Raw genomic sequence first — 26,356 nt, 5'->3', positions numbered from 1 at the left:
TAACAGTCTCTTTTGCAGAGCAAAAGTTTTAATTTTAATGAATGCTAACTTACTGATTTTTTTCTTACGGATTGTGGATGGTGTTGTATCTGAAAAGCCATCATCAAACTCAAAGTCACTAGATTTTTGCTTATGTTATCTTCTAGAAGGTGTACAGTTTTGCATCTTACATTTAAGTCCATGATCCCTTTTGAGTAATTTTTTTCTGTGAAAGATGTCAGCTTTGTGTCTAGATTTATTTTTTTGCATGTGGATGCCCAGTTGTCCTAGCACCATCTGTTGAAAAGACTGTATTTTCTCCATTGAATTGCCTTTGCTCCTTTTTCAAAGATCAGTTGACCATATTTGTGTGGGTCTGTTTACAGACTGGGGGCCCTCATTCTATAGCAGTTAAGAACTACAGCTGTTAACCAAAAGGTCGGCAGTTTGAATCCACCAGCTGCTCCTTGGAAACCCTATGGGGCAGTTCTACTCTGTCCTATAGGGTCACTATGAGTTGCAGTCAACTCAACAGCAACAGGTTTATTTATGGACTCAGAGCGCTGGTGGCGCAGTTAAGAGCTCGGCTGCTAACCAAAAGGGTCGGCAGTTTGAATTCATCAGCTGCTCCTTGGAAACCCTATGGGGCAGCTCTACTCTATACTGTAAGGTCGGAATTGACTTGACGGCAATGGGTATATTATTTTTTTTTAATTTATGGACTCAGGAGCCTTGGTGGCACAGTGGTTAAAGCACTCAGCTGCTAACCGAAAGGTCGGCAATTCAAACCCAGCAGCCACTCCACAAAAGAAATATTTAGCAATCTGCTTCTGTAAAGATTTACAGACTTAGGAACCCTATGGAGCAGTTTTCCTGTGTCCTACAGGGTTGCTATGAGTCAAAATTGACTCAACAGCAACAGGTTATTTACAAACACTCTACTCTGTTCCACTGATCTATTTACAAACTTATTTAAAAACTTACTTTTAATATGAGACCAATTTGACAACAGTAACCCAAGAATATAGATGAGAAGTTTAAAAAGCCAAAAACCAAATCCACTGCTGTTGAGTCGATTCCGACTCATGACTACCCTATAGGACAGAGTCTAATTGCCTCATACGGTCTCCAAAGAATGATCGGTGGATTCAAACTGCTGACCTTTTGGTTGGCAGACAAGCTCTTTAACCACTTCGCCACCAGGGCTCTGATGAGAAGTCTAAACCAAGACCAAAAACCAAACCCGCTGCTGTTGAGTCGATTTCTGACTCATAGCGACCCTATAGGACAGAGTAGAACTGCCCCATAGAGTTTACAAGGAGTGCCTGGTGGATTCGAACTGCCGACCTCTTGGTTAGAAGCTGTAGTACTTAACCACTACACCACCAGGGTTTCCCAATGAGAAGTTTAGAGGATAGTAAATCTAAGGCAATGGTGGTGTAATAATTTGGGTTGAGTCAGTGAGACTGGTTATACAATGTGAAGAATGTAACCAATGTCACTGACCTGTACATGTAGAAATTGTTGAATAGATGTATGTTCTGCTGTGTATATTTTTGCCAAAAATAAAATTTAAAAGATTGCCTAAACAAAAACAAACAACAAAAAGGAAAAAAAAAAAAAAGCCCTACTTTTTAAAAAGTTTCCTAATTATCTACCCCCTTGAAATATGTTGCAGGTTTTGTTTTTTTAAGTGAAATAATCCACTTGATGGCAATGGGTTTTTTTGGGGGGGGGGGATTAATACATAATTTTAACCTATGGTCTTTGTAATTCCACAGACCATCATTTAATTTGTTGTGTAACAATGGACTATGCATGTAAAATGTAATGGAATATAGATATGATATATACAGTACTAGAAAACATAGACCTTGTCATCTGTGATTTAGAGATGAAATCCAATTGCTGATCAACCTCTCCAGAGAAAGCAAGTGCTTTGAACCAAGGTAAAATGTCTAAGGAAATTTCCAACATAATCTATGAGGTTATGATAGCAAGAAGGTGTTCTTAACACAGCAATCAACTTTTTTCCAGATTCTCACATCCTTTGCCTTTGTTCTCAGGATATATCATTACAGTTACAGAGTTTTGTTCATGCTACTCTCTGTAATGATATTCTCCAATAACTCCACCTACACAACACTTAGCCTATCTCTCAAGGAAAACCATTTGGTCAAGCCTCACCAAAGAGCCAAAAACTTCAACTCCTGACCTAAGTATGATATACTTAGTCTCAGACATATTCTGTCAGGATTGAAGAAAGACAGCATTCTTCATACAGTTTACAGATCACACTGCTTGAGGTGCTTTACGAATAGTCAAATTTTTATATAAATCATGTAATTAATTGTCTTGTGAAAAGCATAATTCTCTTGCATTTTATTTTACAATGGGTTAAAAGAACTATTTTATTATTTATAAACATTTAAAATACCCAACAATTTTTTAAAAACACTGTTTTGGCATTTTTTTAATGTTTAAAATACTAGAAACCTCAGAAACTGTGACAGGCTCTTCTCAATTTCTAAAAGTCTTTGACTATACATACTTCCAGAACTCTTAAAACAACATGTATTTACTTAGCTGCCTCTCCAGCTAGATTACAGGAAGTTCTTGACTTACAACGTATTCGAGTTAGGAGGAACTGCGCTTACGATCGTTAGTGTACCTGAAACATAGCATCTTCCTGGGAGGAAGTTACAGGAAAATGTATGCAGAGGGTATGGAAAAAATTGCTGAGCTATATGAACACACTCCAAGCATCCGATCAGGATAATATGACAGAAAAGGTCGGCAGAAAATCATCCTTATGGCAAAAACACTGAATTTAGAACTTGATATTGCTGATGTGGAACAACAGCTCATAGATCACAAAGAAATGGATTCACAGATCAGGGCTTAAAGGATTTTGAAGAGGAAAGTAATGCTGAAGAAGAAAGAAAGAGTGAGGAAGAGGAAGAAAAGAAGTTGTCAAATTTTTTTCCAGTGAAAGAATTGGCTGGAGTTTTTTCTAAACTAACTTAGGGGCTCCAGTTGCTTGAAAACATAGACCAAAATGTTGATCGCTTTGTTAAAGTCGATAGGCAGATTTGGGCAGCTGCGAGATTTTACCATGAAATATATGAAGAAAAAAGGAAAAGGACCATACAAACAATTCTCACTAATTTTATGAGTAGAACCACCATCCCCATTCCCAGGGGTAATCCAGATGATCCAGAACCTTCCACAAGTGGAGTTATTACCAAAACTGACAAAATGCCAGTCATACAACTCTTCTTCATCATTGGAGTAAATTTTTATGATTTGTTTATTTTTTATTTATGTACGTTGTATTAAAAAATGTTTCCAACCCCCAAAGACAAATAAAGATGGGATTTATAAAGATACTGATAATAAAAGGCAATAATATTGAAAACTAAAAAAAAAAAAAAAATGAAGTATTTGACTTACGTCAGAACCAACCTACAACAGAGGCTTCAGAACATATGAGCTACTTGAGAAGGGGCCACTCTTTACTCATCAGTGTACTAAGAGCCTAGCACAGTGCCTTCGTACACAGTGGATACTCATAAATATTTGTGGATCCATAATACAATGCATCCAGTAGGCAGAAAGGATCCCTTTCTAACTATTTTTGTCTTGGGCTCCAGTAAATAGAAGTACTCAGCAAGGAAACAGAGTTCCCATTAAGTTCTTGCTGTTGGCAGTTCCAATTTTGGTCTTATTTTTGACTCTTAATAAAGGACCATAATGCCTTATGGGTATTTTTACTAGGGACAGATAAACACACCCAAAAGGCATTATGGTATGTTTACTAGGGACAGGAAGGTCTCTAGGTGGCACACACTGTTTGTGCTCTATTATTAACCTAAAGATTGGTGGTTCAAACATACCCAGTGTGGTACCACAGAAGAAAGGCCTGGCAATCTGCTTCCTTGGATGTGAAAGACTACCTGTACACTGAAAACTATAAAATGTTGCGGAGAGAATTTAAATAAATGGAGAGATATATCAGCTTCACGGTTTGAAAGACTCACTATTGTTATGATATCAGGTCTCCCTAAGTTGCTCCATAGATTCAATCCAAATCCAATCAAAACCACAGCAGGCATTTTTATAGAAATCAACAAAATAACTCTCAAATTCACAATGAAATGCAAAGGATCTAGATTAGATAAAACAACTTCCTTGGAAACCCTCTGGGGCAGTTCTACTGTCCTATAGGGTCGCTAGGAGTCGAAATCGACTCAACAGCAACAGGTTTTGTTTCTGGTTTGGTAATGACTAGTCAGAAGTTTTGCTTGTTCCCCCTCACAGGACCAAAACCTGGATTCTCATCTGTCTCAGATGGTATAAATATAGAGAACCAAGTTTAAACGAATCAAACAGTGATCTCTTAATATTTTTTACAAACCCCTGATTATGAGGTTTTACTCACATTCTCAAACTCCAACTAACCTACTGGATTCAATTAAACATTATTCCCTAGCCTTTCAACTATGATTTGAACGAATTTTTCTCAAACCAGATTTTCTGAAATCCTTCTAACTGTAATCATCTACTTAAATATCCAGAAAATCAATTGTCATCAAGTTAATTTTGACTCAAGGCGACCCCGTATGTGTCAGAGTAGAACTGTGTTGCATGGGATTTTCAGTGGCTGATTTTTTGGAAGTAGATCACCAGGCCTTTCTTCTGAAGCACCGCTGGGTTGACTCAAACGTCTAACCTTTTGGTTAGCAGCCGAGCACATTAACCATTTGCACCACCCAGGGACTCCACTTAAATGCGAGCACCTCATAAGTCCCTTGAATCTGCTATTTTCCAAGTTCCACCCAACAGCCACCTTCCTCATTCTCCCAGAGTCTGGCATTACCTGCTGCACAAACCCCATCTTTCACCTGGATAGTTTTTCATCTCTTCAAATCTATCACATCTCTAAAGTCTGGTATCCAAATCCAGACAGCAAAGAGGTAACTACTCCAACTTGCCAAATTGCTAGCTTACTTGAAAGTTAGGCTTTAGGCCCACTTAAAGCACATGTAACAAACATTTACTCAATTTCTTCCACATGTCAGGCACCGTACATTGTGTACACTGCACGTATTATCTCATTTAATCTTCAACAACCCTATGATGTAGATATTATTCGGATGAGGAAACTGAGGCTCCAAGAGACAAAGCAACTAAGCAACTGGCACAAGGTCACACAATCACTAAGCTTTTGGCAACAGGCCACATTGCAACTGCGGTCCCTATTTCTCTGAATTTTGAGAAAATTCTACTGCTTTGACTATCAGTTTATACCTTCTGCCTCTATAAGCAACTGCTAAAACACCAGCAAGTGAAATCAACACAAAGAAAAGTTCAGGAAGCATGAGGTTTCACCTCAGTGCTATAAATTTCCCTTAGTTTCAGTTTTTTCCCTTTCAGTATCCCAGTGACTGGAAAGGGACTGGGGTGAGGCAAGTGAGGCAAAATGTGGTACATATACAATGGAATACTATGCAATGATAAAGAATATTGACGAGTTCAAGAAACATAACATAGAAGAATCTGGAGGACATTAAAAAAAAATTTTTAAAACCCTCTGCCATCGAGTCGATTCCGACTCATAGCGACCCTATAGGACAGAGTAGAACTGCCCCATAGAGTTTCCAAGGAGCACCTGGCGGATTCAAACTGCTGTGGAGGACATTATGCTGAGTGAAATAAGTCAGTCACAAAAGGGCTGTCCTATAGGGTCGCTATGAGTCAGAACTGACTGGATGGCACCTCACAAGAAGAACAAGAATCCACACAAAGAAAATTAGAGCTAATAGCAAAGTTCAGTAAAGTTTCAGGATATGAGATCAATATACAAAAATCGATTCTATTTTATACATTAGGAATGAACAATCCAAAAACAAAATTAAGAAAGCAATTCCATCAAGACCATGTATGCGGAAAGAATATTCTTTTCAACAAATGGTGCTGGACAACTGTATATATCCACATGCAAAAGAATGAATTTGATCCCTACTTTACACATCATATACAAATATTAACTCAGAATTAACCAAAGACATAAATGTAAGAGTTTAAACGAGGAAACTCTTAGAAGTAAACAGAGGCGCATATCTTCATAATTTTGGATTAGGTAACAACAGCTTCTTAGATATGATACCAAAAGCACAAGCAAAGAAAAAAACACAAAGGACACTATCAAGAAAAAAAAAAAAAGACAACCCAGAAATAGGAGAAAAAGATTTGAAAATCATATACCTGATAAGGATCTAGTATCTAAAAAAAAAAAAAACCCAAACCCATTGCCATCGAGTCGATTCCGACCGATAGCGATCCCTTAGGACAGAGCAGAGCTGCCCCACAGGGTTTCCAAGGAGCGCCTGGTGGATTCAAGCTGCCGACACTTTGGTTAGCAGCCGTAGCACTTAACCACTACGCCACCAGGGTTTCCAATTTACTTATAATTGAAAAATAAAAAGACAAATAATCCAATTAAAGAACAGGCAACGGACTTGCATAGGCATTCTTCCAAGTAAGATATACAAATGGCAACAAGCACATTTGTCATTAAGAAAAACAAACAAAAACTCGTTGCCATCAAATTCAGCTCAGAGTGACCCTATAGGACAGAGTAGAACTGCCCCATAGGGTTTCCATGGAACCCCTGGTGGATTTGAACTACAGACCTTTTGGTTTGCAGGCGTAGCTCTTAACCATTGCGCCACCAGGGCTCCACATTTGTCATTACCAAAAAATAAAAATAAAAACCAGCAAAAGACCCTATAGGACAGAGTAGAACTGCCCCATAGGATTTCCAAGGAACAGCTGGTGGATTGAAACTGCAGATCGTTTGGTTAGCAGCCATAGCACTTAAGCACTGGGCCACCAGGGCTCCAACATTTATCATTAGGGAAACGCAAATCAAAACCGCAAAGGTATACTACTTCATACACACTGGGATAATAACAATATTATTAATAAAATTAATACTAATAATAAATAAAATATAATAACGAGAAACAAAAAATATACCAAGTGTTGTTGAGGTTGTGAAGAAATTGGAACCCTCATAAATTTCTGGTGGGAATATAAACTGTTTCTGCCACTTTGGAAAAGAACGTGGCAGTTCCTCCAACAGTTAAACATAGGGTTATTATATGACCCAGTGTCTGCTCTTAGGTAGGAAATGAAAACATATGTTCTCACAAAAACTTGTACACAAATGTTCGTAGCAGCATTATTCATAACAGCCAAATGGTGGGAACAACCCTAACGTCCATCAACTGATAAACGGATAGCTAAAATGTAGTATATTCAAAGGTCCCTAGGAGGCACGCAAACGGTTTGTGCCAGGCTGGTAACCAAAAGGTTGGCAGTTCGAACCCACCGAGCAGCACCACGGAAGAAACAGGCCCAGTGATCTGCTTCTCACAGAGTTCACAACCAAGAAAACCCTATGACATCATTTTACTCTGTAATACATGGGGTTTCCTAAGTCACAAATCAACAAAATGTTGTCTATCTACACAATGAAATATTATTCAGCCATAAAAAGTAATGAAGTAGTGATATATGCTACAATCTGGATGTACCTGGAAAACATGCTAGGTGAATAAAGCCAGACACAAAAGGCCAGGTATTGTATGATGCCATTTATGCGAAATGTCCAGAATAGGCAAATCCACAGAGACAGAATATAGATTAGTGTTTTCCAGGGGCTGCCGCCTCATTTTTGAAGTCGGCCAGCCCTCTCCCTACCACTTATAAGGTCATCCCTCCATGCTCTTCCATTTCTAAGGACTTCCTCCCTGGTTTGCCCTCTCCCCTCGTTTCTGAAATCTTCCCTCCCTGCTCTATTCCTTCACTTCATAGCCCTTGCTTCTCTTTGCCTCCGTTTCTAAGGTTTGCTCTGCTTGCTCTTCTCTCCCTGCTTCTAGGATTCACCCTCCTTGCTTAGCTGTCCCCTCATTTTGAAAGTAGGCCTCCCTGCTCTGTCACTTCTAATTTTTCCCCTTTCCTGCTCTCATCCCATTTCTAAGGCAGCATGAGGGAGCAGAGAAATTAGCACAAAATCAGTTTTTCTGCTTGTGGTGCCTTGGTAAAGGGTTTTTCTCCCTAAAATTCCACTTTCCACGTAGAATCTGAGGTAAGAAACTAGACGGTTCCAGCTGAGGTAAAAGGTGGCTTCAAGCAAATAACAACCAACCAACCATCTAACCATTCATCCAACCAACCAACCACCCATCACTTCTCCCAGTAGTCTTTTCGTGGGTTACCACTCTGAGGACCCCTGAAGTATCGAGCAAAATAGCCTCAGGCTTGCTCCTTCTATTCCTAGCCTAGTCATTTGACATACGCTTGGGATTGCCTAAAGCCTGTGTGACAGATTAGCGCGGGGCCCCGCGTGTATTAAGGGGGCGGGTAGCTTAGTATTAATTTTCAGGAGAGTAAAATATATCGAAATAACCGTCTTTTTATTCCCTACACCTGGCCACTCTCCGAAAACCTTATTCCTCACAGGATTTCTGTCAGTTCTCATCAGTTTTCAGTCAGAGTTTCTCACATAAGGGGAGGTAGCTGGAAGCGCGGGAAAATGGGAGCGGAAAGGAGCGGCTGGGGGCTGGGGACCGTGCCGGAGCCTCTCTGCCAGTCTCCCGCAGTGCCACTTCCAGCCCGCCCCTGCCTTACACCGCGGTCTCCCGCTCAAGGCCAATGAACCCAAGGCCAATGAACCCAGACGAGCGGAGCCGGGGATTTGAGATATGCTTACCTAGAGACATATCTAGAAAGGCCATCTTTTTCCCCATTTTGGGGTCAGTCAGCACCTTGCTAGAAAGTTTTAGGGTTGAAAGCGAAGCCATCTCCTCAGTTTGACTGCACCTCACCCTGAGCTAGGGCGCGTGTGGCGCCCCCTACGCTCTCGGTAGGGGCCTAACCAATCTCGTCAGCCAATCAGCGTCTTCGCCCTTCGCTATAAGCTTAAGGTTCTGAGGGGCGGAGCTTGGCAAATACCCCTCACCAATCTAACCGGAAGTTGGCTGACCGGAAAAAAGAAAAACGAAAAACTTGACTACCCCTCTCCACTTCTTATTAGAAGTACTCTTCTGTGTACCAACCAGCCAGTCGGCCACAGTTTTTTTTTAACCAAAAAATTCATTTAAAATAACAACTTGTTACATGTTAATATAAATGGCGGTTTTAGGAGAATTATATTTCCCAAAACAAAAGTAGTGAGAAGATTCACATTGTTTTACGTTTTGCAATTCCCTTTAATGTCTGACAATAGAAGATAGCTGGATTCCCGTATTGGCTTCTGCATTCACTCGGTTGCAATATGTTGTTTAGGTTGAAATATACGAAGAAAATCCACCCTCACGCACACACACACACACACACACACATATATATATATAGTTGGAAAATGGAGAATTTTAATAGCTTTTTCAGATACAAGAAAAAAAGTCGGAATCGACTCGATGGCAGTGGGTTTTTCAGATAATTGTGGCTATTCTTCAATACTACACGAAAACTCAGAAGGGGAAATGGAAGTTTCTAAAAGGTTGATTACCACATGGAATCTAAAACCGAATCAGTGAACTTTTTGTACTCTCCATTGGTCCATCTTGTACTTTAATTTTGTAGCATCATGCATTGGTCATTTGGAAATAATAGCTCACGTTTCACCAGACAATGTCCAAAAATCACAGTTGTTAACATCGACACCAATTTGACCAAAAAACTTCAAGTTTTGGGAAGCTATCAGTCTTAGAGTGGTGGATACAAGTTTTCAAAAATTCCAGTTTTTACTTGAAAGCTCAAATTTCATCATTGGCAATAAATACTGTTAGAAGTTTTCTTTGAAGTGATAGGCTTACTTCTTTTTTTTTTTTAAATATATGCCCAATAACCAAGTGTGAATAACCATAATTTTTCTGTCCTTCATTCTTTCAAGTAAAAATAGGTGCTCCATGAAAAAAGTAGCTAGTTCAGCTCATAAGTCAGTCACATAAGTGCTTTTCCTCAAGACGACCATTATAATTCATTCAATATGCAGCAGAATTGTTTTAAATGCTTCTCATTTTGTCACCAAAAAATGAAGCCCATTGCCGTCGAGTTGATTCCAACTCACAGGGACCCTAAAGGACATACAGAACTGCCCCGTAGGGTTTCCAAGGCTGTAATCTTCACTGGAGCAGACTGCCACATCTTTCTCCCACAGAGCGGCTAGTGTGTTCTAACTGCCAACTTTTCAGTTAGCAGTCGAGGGCTTAACCCCTGCACCACCAGGGTTCCTCTCATTTCATCACACATAATATTAAATAGCCATGTATTCTAGGGTGGGGACTTAAATATTTTCACTGCTTCATCAAGGATATTATTAAAAGAAACCGACTTTCTTTTTTAGCTGGAAGTGCATGGTAGTAAAGAATACAACTTCTACCAAAAATATTGCCTGAAGTCTTCTTAAAACCGAACAATAGTTTAGCTTAACTAGTAAAAAATGTCTGCCTTGAGCATTGTGTTCCATCTATCTCTATGGGAGCAAATCGACAACAGCAACTGGAAAGATTAGATAAGAAATTTAGGGGGCAGTGAGTTTACGTTAATGGGGGAGGAGCAACTCAAAAAGGAGGGTAAGAATGTTTGCACAACTTGAAGAATGTAATCAATGTCACTGAATCGTGCATGTAAAAACTGTTGAATTGGTGTATGTTTTGCTGTGTGTATTCTCAAAGAAAAAATACAACCACTCCTAGTACAGTTAGGTGGCACTGCCTTGAGGCATGCCAGGGCTCTGCAGTTTTACATACCACTGGTTTTGTACCATGAGTGAAAATGTCAACATAGTTGTTGACCCTTGACTTTTATATTTTTTAGGAGGATCCATTTTTTTCTCTTTGCTTTTGCCACTTGCAGGGCATAAAACCTATGCTCTTGACTTGATGGACTGCTTCTCTCAAATTCCAACAGCTACCACAAATCTAACAGTTAGGGTCCATTCATAAGCTTGGCATGCTGCCTGTTTTTCGATGATCTCTTTAAAGGTGTGCCCATGACATTTCTTAAGAAAAATGTACTTGTTTCTGTTATCACCTCAATACTGCTCAATATGTGCTATTTTAAAATGTTAGAGGAATCTCATGGTTGCCACTGGTTCTTCAGAGGAAATAAAAATAAATTAATAAACTTTCAAGCCTCAAAACTTGTTCAAGTTGTTACAGAAATCACAACATAAATGTCTGAAGAGATTTTTAAAACGTAAATTATTTAAATATTCTTTGTATTAAAGTAATTAGTACTAGGAACATAAAGAATAATAAATCTTTCAGGGCACATACAGTCTGATGAAGATGATAAATACATGCAAAATATTAATTTAGATGCTGTGTAGGTGCTGGTTTGTTCACTGATATATTTCCAGCATCTATAACAGTGCCTGACACATTAAAAAAAAAACATTGCCATCAAGTAGATTCCGACTCATAGCAATCCTATAGGGCAGGGTAGAACTGCCCTATAGGGTTTCCAAGGAGCTGCTGCTGGATTTGAACTGCTAACCTTTTGGCTAGCAGCCAAGCTCTTAACCACTGCGCCACCAGGGCCCCTGCACATAATGGGTGCTTGATATATATTTTCTGAATGAAGGAATGAATGGAAAGCCATCGGGGCTAAACACTTAACGTTTTCTCTCTGTGTGTATTCTAGGAAGCATGGTAGCACAGTGGTTAAGTGCTTGACCGCTAACCGAAAGGTCGGAGGTTGGAACCCACCAGCTGCTCCTTGGGAAAAAGATGTGGCAGCCTGTTTCCATAAAGATTTACAACCTTGGAAACCCTACGGGGCAGTTCTACTCTGTCCTTTAGGGTTGCTATGAGTCAGAATCCATGGGGCGGTGGGTAGCAGCGTTTCTTTCTCTCTCTCTTTTTTTTTCTCCTCTCTGTTTCTAAAGACTAGCTCTCTTTGTCTGTTTGGGTAGAGAGCCTTAGGATGGCCATTCCTCCCCAACCTTATATAATCTTTGTTCAAACACTGACAACTGAGTGGTCCAGAATCTGATTATCCCCGCCGAGATTGGGATGTCTACTTTTTGGCCAATCCAATGTGGCTAGCATCGTACATAAAAACATTGCTTCAGGGGCCCATTTCTGTGTGTGTGCGTGTGTGTGTGTGTGTGTGTGTGTGTGTGTGTGTGTAAAGGGAAGTTTGCAGAAGAGGAGGTTGTGGGTTCCACAAATGTCTCAAGAAGTAACAACTACATGGACAACCTGGCTTAAGCATAGTGCATGTGAAGAAAAAATAGGTGATTTTGATGGCTGGTTATTCATAGGAGTCAACAGTGGGATGTGGTTGTTAAAAAAAATAACATTTTAGTTTTTGGAATGGACATTTGTCTTTACTTTGGCTGCTCATCAAATAACGTCCCTTCCTATTTGTGGAAATCCCCCCATTACAGTCTTATTAGGAGGCAGGGCCTGTTGCCGTGGAGAAGATTCCAACTCATAGCGACCCTATGGGACAGAGTAGAACTGCCCCATTGGGACTCCAAGGCTGTAAATCTTTAGGGAAGCTGACTGCCACGTCTTTCTTCCGCAGAGCGGCTGGTGGGTTCAAGCCTAAACACTGCGCCACCAGGGCTCCTTTTTGTCTTCCATTACAGACCTAGTTAAGTCCTGCGAAACTAGAGCAAAAACATGTGACCTTGAGCAGCAGTTGCCGCCTCTGCCTGGCTCATCGCGGCTTCACCGCAGGGGCAAGTGCGGAGGGGCTTCGGGTCCCGCCGCCGCCGCCTCTCCCCGCTCCGGGCCGGGGTCTCCCCCTAGCGGGCCGCTGAGGAGCCGCCATGGCTGCTCGTGGAGGGCGGTAGAGCCCGGCCAAAAGAGGGCAAGATAGAGGGACAAAGACAGAATAACCAGCACTGGCTGAAGATGCCCAGCCTTCAGAATCTGAGAGGGAAAGTTATAATCAGGTGAATGTAGTATTAAAAGATGCAGAAAGGATCTTGGAGGACTTGCAATCATATAGAGGCGCTGGCACAAAGACAGAATAACCAGCACTGCCTGAAGATGCCCAGCCTTCAGAATCTGAGAGGGAAAGTTATAATCAGGTGAATGTAGTATTAAAAGATGCAGAAAGGATCTTGCAGGACTTGCAATCATATAGAGGCGCTAGCCATGAAATACCAGATGGCAATCCAGCATCCAGCAGATGAGAAGTCGCAAGAGAAGGCCTGGGGTGCAGCTGTTCCACTAGTAGGCAAATTAAAGGAATTGTATGAATTTTCTCAGCGGTTAGAAGCTGCACTACAAGGTCTTCTGGGAGCCTTGACAAGCACCCCATATTCTCCCACCCAGCACCTGGAGCAAGAGCGGGCTCATGGCAAACAGTTTGGAGAAATTCTCCATTTCACACTCCAGTTTGACGAACTCAGATGAAAAATCCTGCCATACAGAATGATTTCAGCTATTATAGAACATTGGGTGGTATGAGGATTAACAATGTTCCAGCAGAAGGAGAAAATGAAGTAAAAATTGATTGGCAAATAGAATGTCTTTGTTTTATGCTGAAGCAACCCCAATGCCGAAAACCTTAAGTGATGCCAAAATTTGTCTCAGGGAGTAAAAATTTACCATTAGAAATACCAATAGAAAATACCACAGATTGTTTAAGCACCATGGCTCATGTGTGCAGAGTCATGCTTGAAACACCGGCATATAGAAGCAGATTTACAAATGAAGAGACAGTGTCGTTCAGCTTGAGGGTAATTGTGGGCATCATAATATTCTATGACCATGTACATCCAGGGGGAGCATTTGCCAAAACTTAAAAAAATTGCTTTGAAAGGTTGTGTCAAAGTTCTTAAGGACCAACCTCCAAATAGTGTAGAAAGTCTTCTAAATGCTCTCAAGTACACAACAACACATTTGAATGATGAGACTACCTCCAAGCAAATGAAATCCATGCTGCAATAACAGTTCTGGAATAAGCACCTGGAGAATGCACAGGTTTTTAGTGAGTACAATTACTCTCTCATTTATTCGTGCTTTTTATTTCTTTCCCCTGTTCCTCTTCCCTCTTTTTTAATTGTGTTTTTGTTTTTAAGACTTCTTTTCTGTACCAAAATCAGTAAAGTTGTACTCTGAAGGAATAGTGTCCTTTCAAACAGGTCATTTAAGGCAGCTAATTATGCATTGCATTGGAATCTCTACTAAGAAAGCTTCTGTGACTTGAACTAAATGTTTTTAAATGTGGATGAAAAAAAGACCTAATATTTAATATTGCTTCTCCTGCATGGCAAAACTGCCTATTCTGCTATTTAAAAACCTTCAATGACTTTATTTTCTACTGCTGCTTTTTTCATGTTCAGCCAAAATGAAAATGTTTAAATTAACTGTGTTGTACAACACAAACTTTTTTTTTAATTAGTTAACCCTTTTGTTTAAAGTTTTAAGTTTGCATTTTGACTTTTTTTTTTGGTAAGAATGTATGTCACGTGTTTAAACTTTATTAACTAATGTTTAAAACTGTGTGAAGAATATTACCCATGCATGTTCATGTTTAAAGAATGGTCGTTGATGATAAAATAAAAATCAGCTTTCATTTTTCTAAAAAAACAAAAAAAAATGTGACTTAGACTTAGCCAATCAGACATGCCTTACATGGAAATCTGGTGTTAGCAAAACAAAGAAGGAGGGGCAGTGTAGAATTCTTTCTGGCCACAACAGCAGCAACTGCAACAGCCAAAGATCTGATAGTAGTGCAAATGACAGTGTCTCGTGTTTGGCAGTGGTGGTCTCATCAGATTGGTTTTAAGGTGTGATTTTATCTGCAATTCTGAATTTCTCTCCTCTCTTGGCTCCTACCCATTTTCCTGAGCCTGGTTTTCTAGGCTTCCTGGCTATTCCTTGAACTACCCGCTAGGTTCTCAATAATTTTTTTCTTTGATTAAAGAACTAGAAGGATGTTACAGTCAGCTAGGAACCCTATTCCTATTGGCATCAGTAAAAATATCCAGTATAAGGGAGAAAATACATTGAGTTGTTTCAGTGCTAGGCACCACATTTTAACTGACAAAATAGATTGAAACTAGGGAAAAAGCAACTAGATTGGTGAGGAGATTTAAATCATGTATGTGAAGCACCATTGAAGAAGCTGAATGTTTAGCTTGGAGAACAGAAATTTCGGGGACCATAATAACTGTCTTCAAAGAATGCCCCTTAGAAGGGAGAATGGTAAGACTTCGTCTCACGTACTTGGGACATGTTATCAGGAGGGACCAGTCCCTGGAGAAAGACACTATGTTTGACAAAGTAGAGAGTCAGCAAAAAGAGGAAAACTCCCAATGAAATGGATTGACACAGTGGCTGTTATCAATGGGCTCAAACATAGCAATGATTGGGAGGATAGCGCAGGACCAGGCCATGATTCCTCCTGATGTACGTAGTGTTGGTGTGAGTTGGAACCTACTCGATGGCACCTAACAACAATTAAAACCAAAAACCAAACCCAGTGCTGCAGAGTCAATTCTGACTCATTGCAACCCCATAGGGTTTCTGAGGCTGTAAATCTCTAGGGAGTGCCACCTATCAAACGCGATTCAAGTTTATTATTCGATATAACACTAGAGGGCAGCACTAGCTCAAATGGGTGAAAGTTACAGGAAAGCAGATTTCAGCGCCAGAAAGAGACAAACTTTCTAACAATGAAAACTACAACAGTGGAATAGGCTGCCTTATTAGAATCCAAAATACTTGACAATGGAATTATTCAAGCAGACTGCTGCTGGAGAAAATATGAATATCTTCAAGGGGTTAGATTCACCGACCTTTTTTTTTTTTGTTGTTCCTTCTGAATCTGAGATTGTATGAAAAACAAACATATTCCACCAATGACTGCTCAGACAAGGAACACAGCAGAGAGTCCTGATGGAGCAGGAGAAAAAAGGGGTGCAGAACTCAAATTCTAGTAAAAAACCAGACTTAATGGTCTGACAGACTGGAGGGACCCCAGAGGTCATGGCCCCCAGACTCTCTGTTAGCCCAAAACTAAAACTGTTCCTGAAGCCAACTCCTCAGACAGAGATTAGACTGGACTATATGACAGAAAATGATACTGGTGAGGAGTGAGCTCCTTGGCTCCAGTAGAAACATGAGACTAAGTGGGCAGCTCCTGTCCGGAGGTGAGATGAGAGGACAGAGGAGGACAGGAGCTGGTTGAATGGACACGGGAAATACAGGGTGGAGAGGAGGAGTGTGCTGTCACGTTACAGGGAGAGCATCTAGGGTCACATAACAATGTGTGTGTAAGTTTTTGTAGGAGAAACTGACTTTAATTGTAAATTTTCCCTTAAAGAACAATAAAAATAAATAAATAAAAAGAAAGAAAAAGAACTGCTTCATAAAGAAAGAGTGTAGGATCTTCTTTGGCTCAGGTGGTCGAAAAGTATAAACAAAACCCCAGGAGTATGGGCCCTAGACACCCTTATAGCTCAGTAATAAAGTGACTCCTGAGGTTCACCTTTCAGCCAAAGATTAGACAAGCCTATAAAACAAAACGAGACTAAATGGGCACACCAGCCCCGGAGCAAGGAAGAAGGCAGGAGGGGACAGGAAAGCTGGTAATGGGAAACCCAAGGTCAAGAAGGAGAGAGTGTTGTCATGTCATGGGGTCGGTAACCAATGCCACAAAACAATTTGGGTATTAATTTACTTAAAAAAAAATTTTTTTTTAAAGTAAAAACAGACGTCATGACTTATTAGGCCAATTATTTCAATCAACTGGCCTAAAGATCATTCCTAGTCTCTCAGGTTTTTAAAATAGCAAGTAGACATGGCAATAAAGGAATAAATAGGTAATCATTGCTATCTATAGCAGTGATAGCAACATAAAAGATTATATGTACCTAGGATGGAGATGGAGCCCTGCTGGTGTAGTAGTTAAGAGCTCCGCTGTTCACCAACCGATCCTTGGAAACCCTATGGGAAAGCTCTCTGTCTTGTAGGGTCACTAGGAGTTGGAACTGACTTGACAGCACTCAACAACAATAACAACAGAAAGGAGATTAAGCACTATGATATTTCAGTAAAGAATTATATGTAAATTTATATAACACTTAGCTATCCTTCCTTAGGCAGATCTCCCTTGCAGAGTACATTAACAAATTATCTTGATTTAAAGATTAAGATCTTTAGGGAAAGCGTTCTGTTACCGTATTTTACTAGTGGATAATTTTAAGAATAAAGTATTTTCTATTGCTAGGTTATTATTATTTTTTTTTTCTTTAAAGAAGCACAATTTATTGTTTGGTTGGTAATTAGTTGATTCCAAGTAAATAAATATATGTCCCAGCAATATTTAGTGCAAGCTGCTATTTCTTTTTTAAAAAATATTTTTAAATTACAAATTTGATTAATGATTTTGTAGGCAATTTGGAAAACACAAACATGTGGGGAAAAAAAGGAGGAAAAAAAACAACCAAGTGATCAAATATCACTGTAAACATTTTGTGTATTCCTTTCCAGCCATTTGTTCTGTGTAAAAAATTTTTTATACACTTAAAATTTACATGATTAATATGCAAATTTACATGCAAATATATGTTTTACATGTATATACACATACAAATATAGTTTTGTGCCCTGCTTTTTCCCGTAAGATTTATAGGTGTTTGCTCGTGTAACTAAAATAATCTTTACATGCATGATTTAAATGTCTGCCTCTTTTTTTTTTCTAATATTGTAGAAAATTAACTTAAGGAATACTGCCTTAGTTTTGTATTACTACCACAGCCCTAGCAGTTGACCTTTCTTTTGGAGGGAATTTTAACCAGACTGAAAAGGAAAAAAAAAAAAGTGAGTTGTTGCTTCCCAGATGAAGAATACTGTAGCCAAGACTAAAGCCACAACAAAATGTGAGGTGCTGATAGGCTTAGTTTACAGCTAAATAACTCCAGTTTTAACATGTGCCTCTACATTTGGGTTTTCTATTGTTAAGTAAAATTTGAAATTACTAGATGTCATGAAACATTTCCCATGTTTTTAAGTTGTTATTATAATTTATAAATTGTATACACCTACTCCCCGTTTTTCCACACATCTGTCAGTTTGTCGAACTGTGGTGGCTTGCCTGTTGCTGTGATGCTGGAAGCTATGCCACCAGTATTTCAAATATCTGCAGGGTCACCCATGGGGACAGGTCTCAGCTGAGCTTCCAGACTAAAACAGACTAGGAAGAAGGATCTGGCAGTCTACTTCTGAAAAAAAATTAGCCAGTGAAAACCTTATGAATAGCAGCGGAACATTGTCTGATACAGTGCTGGAAGATGAGCCCCCCAAGTTGGAAGGCACTCAAAAGATGACTGGGGAAGATCTGCCTCCTCAAAGTAGAGTCCACTTTAATGATGTGGATGGAGTCAAGCTTTCAGGACCTTCATTTGCTGATGTGGCACGACTCAAAATGAGAAGAAACTGCTGCAAACATCCATTAATAATCGGAAAGTGAAATATGCCAAGTATGAATCTAGGAAAATTGGAAATCATCAAAAATGAAATGGAACACATAGACATCGATATCCTAGGCGTTAGTGAACTGAAATGGACTGGTATTGATCATTTTGAATTGGACAATCATATGGCCTACTATGCCGAGAATGACAAATTGAAGAGGAATGGCATCACAACTTCATCATCAAAAATGACATTTCAAGATTTATCCTGAAGTACAACACTGTCAGTTGTATGATAATATCCATATGCCTAAAAGGAAGACCAGTTAATACAACTGTTATTCAAATTTATGTACCAACCACTACAGCCAAAGATAACTTAAAGCACTTACTAATGAAGATCAAAGACTACGTCCCTCAGTATGGATTACATGGCAACATAAAGAAAACAAAAATCTTCACAATTGGACTAATAAGCTACATGATAAGTGGAAAAAAAATTGAAGTTTTCGAGGATTTCATTTTACTTGAACTCACAATCAACGCCCATGGAAGCAGCCATCATGAAATCAAAGGACCCATTGCTTTGGGCAAATCTGCTGGTAAAGCCCTCTTTAAAGTGTTAAAAAGCAAGGATGTCACTTTGAAGACTAAGGTGTGCCTGACCCAAGCCAGGGTATTTTCAGTAACCTCATATGCATGTGAAAGCTGAACAATAAATGAGGAAGACTGAAGAAGAACTGATGCCTTTGAATTATGGTGTTGATGAAGAATACTGAATACCATGGACTGCCAAAGGAACAAATCTCTCTTGGAAGAAGTACAGCCAGAACGCTCCTTAGAAGCGAGGATGGGAAGACATTGTCTCATGTAGTTTGGACATGTTATCAGGAGGGACCAGTTCGTGAAGAAGGGCATCATGCTTGGTAAAGTAGAGGGTCTGTGAAAGAGAGGAAGACCCTCAATGAGATGGATTGACACATGGCTGCAAAGATGGGCTCAAGCACAGCAACAATTATGAGAAAAAAGAAAGCTTAGAAATTTTTCTCTAAACATTTAGAAGACTTTTTTTTTTCTTTTTATTGTGCTTTAGGTGAAAGGTTACAGCTCAAGTTAATTTCTCATTCAAAAATTTATTCTCATATTGTATTGTGACATTGTTTGCCATCCCCACATTGCAACAGCACCCTCCTCCTTTCCACTCTGGGTTCCCTGTGTCCATTCAACCAGTTCCTGTTCCTTCCAGCCTTCTCATCCTGCCTCTGGACAGGAGTCGCTCATTTGGTCTGGTGTATCTGACTGAACTAAGAAGCACACTCCTCACATGTATTATTTTTTGTTTCATAGACCTGTTTAATCTTAATCTGAAGAGTGGGCTTGAGGAATGGTTTTACTTCTGGGTTAACAAAGCCTCCAGGGACCACAGTTTCGGATTTTTTTCCAGTCTCTTTCAGACCACTAAGTCTGGTCTTTTTACGTGAACTTGAGTTGTACTCCACACTTGCCTCCTGCTCCGTCCGCGACACTGTCTTGTTCCCTGTCAGGGTGGTCATTGGTGGTAGTTGGGAAGCATCTAGTTCTTCTGGTCTCAGGTTGTTGGAGTCACTGGTTAATGTGGCCCTTTCTGTCTCTGCGCTAACATTTTCATTGTGTCTTTGGTTTTCTTGATTCTCCTTTGCTCCAAGTGGGATGGGACCAATCGGTGCATCTTAGATGGCTGCTCGCAAGCTTTTAAGAACCCAGATGCCACTTACCGAAGTGGGATGCACAACATTTTCTTAATAAACATTGTTATGCCAATTGACCTAGATGTCCCCTGAAACTATGGTCCACAAGACCCAGCCCCAGCTACTCTGCCCCTCAAAGTGTTTGGACGTGTCCAGGAAACTTCTTAGCTTTTGCTGCAGTCCAGTTTTGCTAACTTCCCCTGTATTGTGTGTTGTCCTTCCCTTCACCGAAGTTGTTTCTTGTCTACTATCTAGCTTGTGATTTTCTCTCTCCCTCCTTCCCCACCCTTGTAACCATCAAAAAAATGTCTTTTTCTGTGTTTAAACCTTTTCTTCAGTTCTTATAATAGTGGTCTCATACAATATTTGTCCTTTTGTGACTGACTAATTTCACTCAGCATAATGCCCTCCAGATTCGTCCATATTGGGAGTTGTTTTGCGGATTAGTCATTGTTCTTTATCGTTGCTTAGTATCCTATTGTGTGTATGTACCATCATTTGTTTATCCATTCGTCTGTTGATGGGTATCTAGGTTGTTTCCATAAATTCGCTATTGTAAACAGTGCTGCAACAAACATGGGTGTGCATATGTCTATTCGTAAGACTCTTACATTCTCTAGGATATATTCCTAGAAGTGGGATTGCTGGATAGTATGGTAGTCTATTTCAAGCTTTTTAAGGAAGCACCAAATTGTTTTCCAAAGTGGTTGTACCATTTTACATTTTCACCAGCAGTACGTAAGTGTTCCAATCTTTCCACAACCTCTCCAACATTTATTATTTTGTGTTTTTTGGATTAGTGGCAGACTTGTTGGGGTGAGACAGTATGTCTTGTAGTTTTGATTTGCATTTTTCTAATGGCTGATGATCGTGAACATTTCCTCATGTTTCTGTTGGCCGCCTGAATATCTTTGGGGAAGTGGCTGTTCATATCCTGTGCCCATTTTTTAATCGGGTTATTGGATTTTTTGCTGTTGAGATGTTTCAGTGTCTTTTAGGTTTTAGAGATTAGACCCATATCAGATATGTCCTGCCAAAATTTTTTTTCTTAGTCCGTAGGTTCTCATATGCATGTGAAGCTGGACAATAAATGAGGAAGATTGAAGAAGAACTGATGCCTTCACTCTTTGGTGAAGTAGTGTTTGATTTGGGGGAGCTTCCAGTTAGCTAGCTTCTCTTCTGGTGTTTGTGCATTGTTAGTTATGGTTTGTATACAATTTATAGCCATATATTACGGCTCCTAACATTGTCCCTATTTTTTTCCGTGATCTTTATCATTTTCGATTTTATATTTAGGCCTTTCATCTATTTTGAGTTAGTTTTTGTGTATGGCGTGAGGTATGAGTCCTGTTTCATTTTTCTGCAGACGGATATCCAGTTATGCTGGTACCATTTGTTAAAGAGACTGTCTTTTCCCCAATTTAATGGATTTTGGGCCTTTGTCAAATATCAGGTGCTCATAGGTGGATGAATCTACATCTGGGGTCTCAATCCTCTTCCATTGGTCTATGTGTCTGTTGTTGTACCAGTACGAGGCTGTTTTGACTACTGTGGCAGTATAATAGGTTGTAAAATCAGGTAGTGTGAGGCTTCCCACTTTTCTTCTTCAGTAATGCTTAAGTTACCTGGGATCTCTTCCCTTTCCATATAATGTTGGTGATTTGTTTCTCCATCTCATGAAAAATGCCATTGGAATTTGGATCGGGATTGCATTGTATCTGTAGATCGCTTTGGGCAGAATTGACATTTCACTATGTTGAGTCTTCCTATCCATGAGCACAGTATGTTTTTCTACTTATGTAGGTCTCTTGCAGTAGTGTCTTGTAGATTTCTTTGTAAAGGTCTTTTACGTCTCTGGTTGGATTGGTTCCTATATACTTTATCTTGGGGGCTGGTGTAAATAGTATTGATGGTGATTTCCTTTTCGAAGTTCTCTTTGTTGGTGTAGAGGAATCCAATTGATTTTTGTATCTTTATCTTGTATCCTGATACTTTGCTAAAATCTTCTATTAATTCTACTAGTTTTCTTGTGGATTATTTGGGATTTTCTGAGTGTGAGATCATACCGTCTTCGAATAGGGATACTTTTACTTCCACCTTACCAATCTGGATGCCCTTTATTCCTTTTTCCTGCCTAATTGTCTTGCTAGGACCTCCAGCACAATGTTGAATAAGAGTGGTGGTAAAGGGCATCCTTGCCTGGTTCCCCTTCTCAAGAGGATTGCTTTCAGTCTCTCTCCATTTAGGATGATGTTGCCTGTTGGCTTTGTAAAAATGTCCTTTATTATGTCAAGGAATTTCCCTTCTATTCCTATTTTGCTGAAAATTTTTATCAGGAATGGGTGCTGGACTTTGTCAAATGCATCAATTGATAAGATGATGTGGTTCTTTTGTTTTATTTATGTGATGGATTACATTGACTTATTTTCTAATGTTCAACCATCCTTGCATACGTGGTATGAAACCCACTTAGTCATGATGCATTATTATTCTTTTAAATTAATTTTTATTGTGCCTTAAGTGAATGTTTACAAGTTAGTCTCTCATACAAAAATTTATACACACCTTGCTATACACTCCTAATTGCTCACCCTCTAATGAGACAGTACATTCCTTCCCTCCACTCTCTTGCCTCATGTTGATTTGGGCAGCTTCTGGCCCCCTCTGCCCTCTCATGTCCCTCCAGACAGGAGATGCCAAAACAGTCTCATGTGTCTACTTGATTCAAGAAGCTTACTCCTCACCAGTATCATTTTCTATCCTATAGCCAAGTCCAAGCCCTGTCTGAAGAGTTGGCTTTGGGAATGGTTCATATCTTGGGCTAACAGAAGGTCTGGGGACCATGACCTCTGGGGTCCTTCTAGTCTCAGTCGGACCATTAAGTCTGGTGTTTTTACGAGAATTTGGGGTCTCCATCCTACTGCTCTCCTGCTCCCTCGGGGGTTCTCTGTTGTGTTCCCTGTCAGGAGAGTCATTGGTTGTGGCCAGGCGCCATCTAGTTCTCTGGTCTCAGGCTGATGTAGCCTCTGGTTTATGTGGTCCTTTCTGTCTCTTAGGCTCATAGTATCTTGTGTCTTTGGTTTTCTCCATTCTTCCTTGCTCCAGGTGGGTTGAGACCCATTGATGCATCTTCGATGGCCACTTGCTAGTGTTTAAGACCCCAGATGCCACTCCCCAAAGTGGGATGCAGAATGTTTTCTTAATAGATTTTATTATGTCACTTAGATGTCCCCTGAAGACATGGTCCCCAAACCCCACTCTTGCTATGCTGGTCTTTGAAGCATTCAGTTTATTCAGGAAACTTCTTGGCTTTTGGTTTAGTCCAGTTGTGTTGAAGTCTCCTGTATTGTGTGGTGTCTTTCCCTTCACCTAAAATAAAACTTATCTACTATCTAATTGGTGAAAACCCCTCTCCCTCCCTGCCTCCCTTTCCCCTCTACTAACCATCAAAGAATATTTTCTTCTCTGTTTAAACTATTTCTCCAGTTCTTGTAATAGTGGTCTTATACAATATGTGTCCTTTTCAACTGACTAATTTCACTCAGCATAATGTCTTCCACATTTCTCCCTGTTATGAAATGTTTCGCAGATTCATCATTGTTCCTTATCGATGAGTAGTATTCCAATGTGTGAATATAGCATAATTTATTTATCCATTCGTCTGTTGATGGGCACGTTGGTTGCTTCCAACTTTTTGCTATTGTAAACAGTGCTGCATTCTGCATTCCAGATCCTCAATTCTGCTCTTCTGACTTCCTATTGAGTTGTCTAATTCTGTAATTTTATTGTTAATCTTTTGAATTTCTGAATGCTGTCTATCTATGGATCCTTGCAGCTTATTAAATTTTTTATTATGCTCTTGAATGATCTTTTTAATTTCTTCAACTGCTTTATCTGTGTGTTCCTTGACTTTTACTGTATATTGCCTGGTCTTGTCGTTCCTGATGTCTTGAAGCTTTCTGTATATTAATCTTTTGTATTCTGTGTCTGGAAATTCCAGGAATACATCTTCATCCAGGAGAGTCCTTGAGTCTCTGTTTTGGGAGTGTGTTGAAGCAAACATGGTCTGCTTCTTTATGTGATTTGTTATCGCATGCTGTCTCCAAGCCATCTATAACTTATTGTAATAATTTATTTTATGTTTGCTCACTGTGTCCTGTCTTCTTGCTTAGTTTTGTTTCAACGTAGCCAAATAAGCTACTAGAGTGTGCTAACTTGATTATTGGAGCCTTTTTTTTTGAAGCACTAATGTCCTGTTACCAGATGGTTAGAACTGTTACCAGATATATAAGCCTATGAGTCCATTCACTATTCTTGTATAGATTCAGCTCAGGTGTCCTGTTAGCCGGTTACCTATTCTGGGGTGTAGGCTCTCACCGGCTATCTCAGAGGAGTAGTGGTGATGGTTGTATGCTCTGGTTTCTGGTAGTGGAAGGGGGTCACAGTCTGAGGAGGTCAGGCTGCTGACAGCCTTCCCCCAAGAGTCAGTAAGGAATGAGCATTTCTGTTCTCTAGAGTGCTCTGGTGGGTAGGCTCTGTAGCTGTACCTTGGGGGCCCAATGCTTATACCTGTAAAGACTGGTAGGCATCACTATCCTCAGACCTCTTTTGCAGGTGGCTAGTGGTGTGGATGGAACCTCAGCCCTCAGGTCTTTGCTGTGGGTGGGTGAGGGCTCTGTTTAACAGGCGGAGTGGTATCAGACCTCCAAAACCTTCCTCTCCACTGCACTGCTGAAACAATTACGGTCAGACATCTAACAGATTTGCCCTTGCGTTATAATAGCCACCTGGTTCCATGTAGGGGTGAAAGCTAAAGTCTGTGGATCACTTATGCCTACACTGGAGCCATTTCTGCTCTGTGCATCCAGTTTAGGGGAGCTGGGAAAGTATTTTCCCCCGTTTACTAGTTTGCTCCTTCTCCCAGGCCAGGAGAATGGGTTAGAGAAAGTACAGCATGTTGTATCTCAGGCCCAGGGAATTCAACTGCTAATGAAGGTGACGTCAAATCTATTCTTGAATTGGTCTCTAAATTCAGGTGGGATATAGTCAAGGTCATATTTTGGCTCCTGTGGACTTGCTCTGATTTTCTTCAGTTTCAGCTTGAACTTGCATGTGAGCAATTGATGGTCTGTTCCACAGTCGGCCCCTGGCCATGTTCTGACTGATGATATTGAGCTTTTCCTTCGTCTCTTTCCACAGATGTAGTCAATTTGATTTCTGTGTGTTCCATCTGGCAAGGTCCATGTGTATAGTCACTGTTTGTGTTGGTGAAAGAAGGTATTAGCAATGAGGAAGTCGTTGGTCTTGCAAAATTCTATCATTCGATCTCCAGCATTGTTTCCATCACCAAGGCCATATTTTCCAATTACTGATCCTTCTTTGTTTCCAACTTTCACGTTCCAATTGCCAGTAATTATCAATGCATCTCGATTGCATGTTCGATCAATTTCAGACTGCAGCAGCTGATAAAAATCTTCTATATCTTCATCTTTGGCCCCAGTGGTTGGCGCGTAAATTTGAATAATAGTCCTATTAACTGGTCTTCCTTGTAGGCGTGTGGATATCATCCTATCACTGACAGCGTTGTACTTCAGGATAGATCTTGAAACATTCTTTTTGACAATGAATGCAACACCATTCCTCTTCAAGTTGTCATTCCCAGCATAGTAGACTATATGATTGTCTGATTCAAAATGGCCAATAAGATTGACTCTACTTTGAGGAGGCAGCTCTTCCCCAGTCATCTTTTGAGTGCATTCCAACCTGGGGAGCTCATCTTCCCACACTATATCAGACAATATTCCATTGTTATTCATAAGGTTTTCATTGGCTAACGCTTTTCAGAAGTAGACTGCCGGGTCCTTCTTCCTAGTCTGTCTTAGTCTAGAAGTTCAGCTGAAACCTGTCCTCCATGGGTGACCCTGGTGGTATCAGAATACCGGTGGCATAGCTTCCAGCATCACAGCAACATGCAAGCCCCCACAGTACGACAAACTGACAGACACACATTGAACACTAGTGACCGAAGACCAGATGAGTTGTGGAATGACATCCAGGACATCATCCATGAAGAAAGCAAGAGGTCATTGAAAAGACAGGAAAGAATGAAAAGACCAAGATGGATGTCAGGGGAGACTCTGAAACTTGCTCTCGAACATTGAGCAGCTAAAGCAAAAGGAAGAATTGATGAAGTAAAAGA

At 40.1% G+C, this 26,356-nt stretch overlaps 1 protein-coding gene and 1 pseudogene across 1 annotated transcript in view; one reads left to right on the top strand and one right to left on the bottom strand.

The window, feature by feature from the left end:
- The window catches only part of LUZP4 (leucine zipper protein 4), a 36,742-nt gene extending 23,416 nt beyond the window's left edge, over positions 1-13,326 (bottom strand). Inside the window, 2 exon segments of the mRNA XM_064278470.1 lie at positions 12,733-12,932; positions 13,170-13,326. Coding sequence (XP_064134540.1) covers positions 12,733-12,932; positions 13,170-13,326 — 357 coding nt within the window.
- A 91-nt stretch (positions 13,327-13,417) lies between these two features.
- Positions 13,418-14,400, top strand: LOC100663345 (CYFIP-related Rac1 interactor B-like; annotated as a pseudogene).
- The last annotated feature ends 11,956 nt before the right edge of the window (positions 14,401-26,356 follow it).

Source organism: Loxodonta africana, chromosome X, assembly GCF_030014295.1.
Source record: "Loxodonta africana isolate mLoxAfr1 chromosome X, mLoxAfr1.hap2, whole genome shotgun sequence".
Taxonomy (NCBI): domain Eukaryota; kingdom Metazoa; phylum Chordata; class Mammalia; order Proboscidea; family Elephantidae; genus Loxodonta; species Loxodonta africana.
The sequence above is the reverse complement of the archived record's forward strand: the minus strand, read 5'-3'. Positions and strand labels throughout refer to the sequence as shown.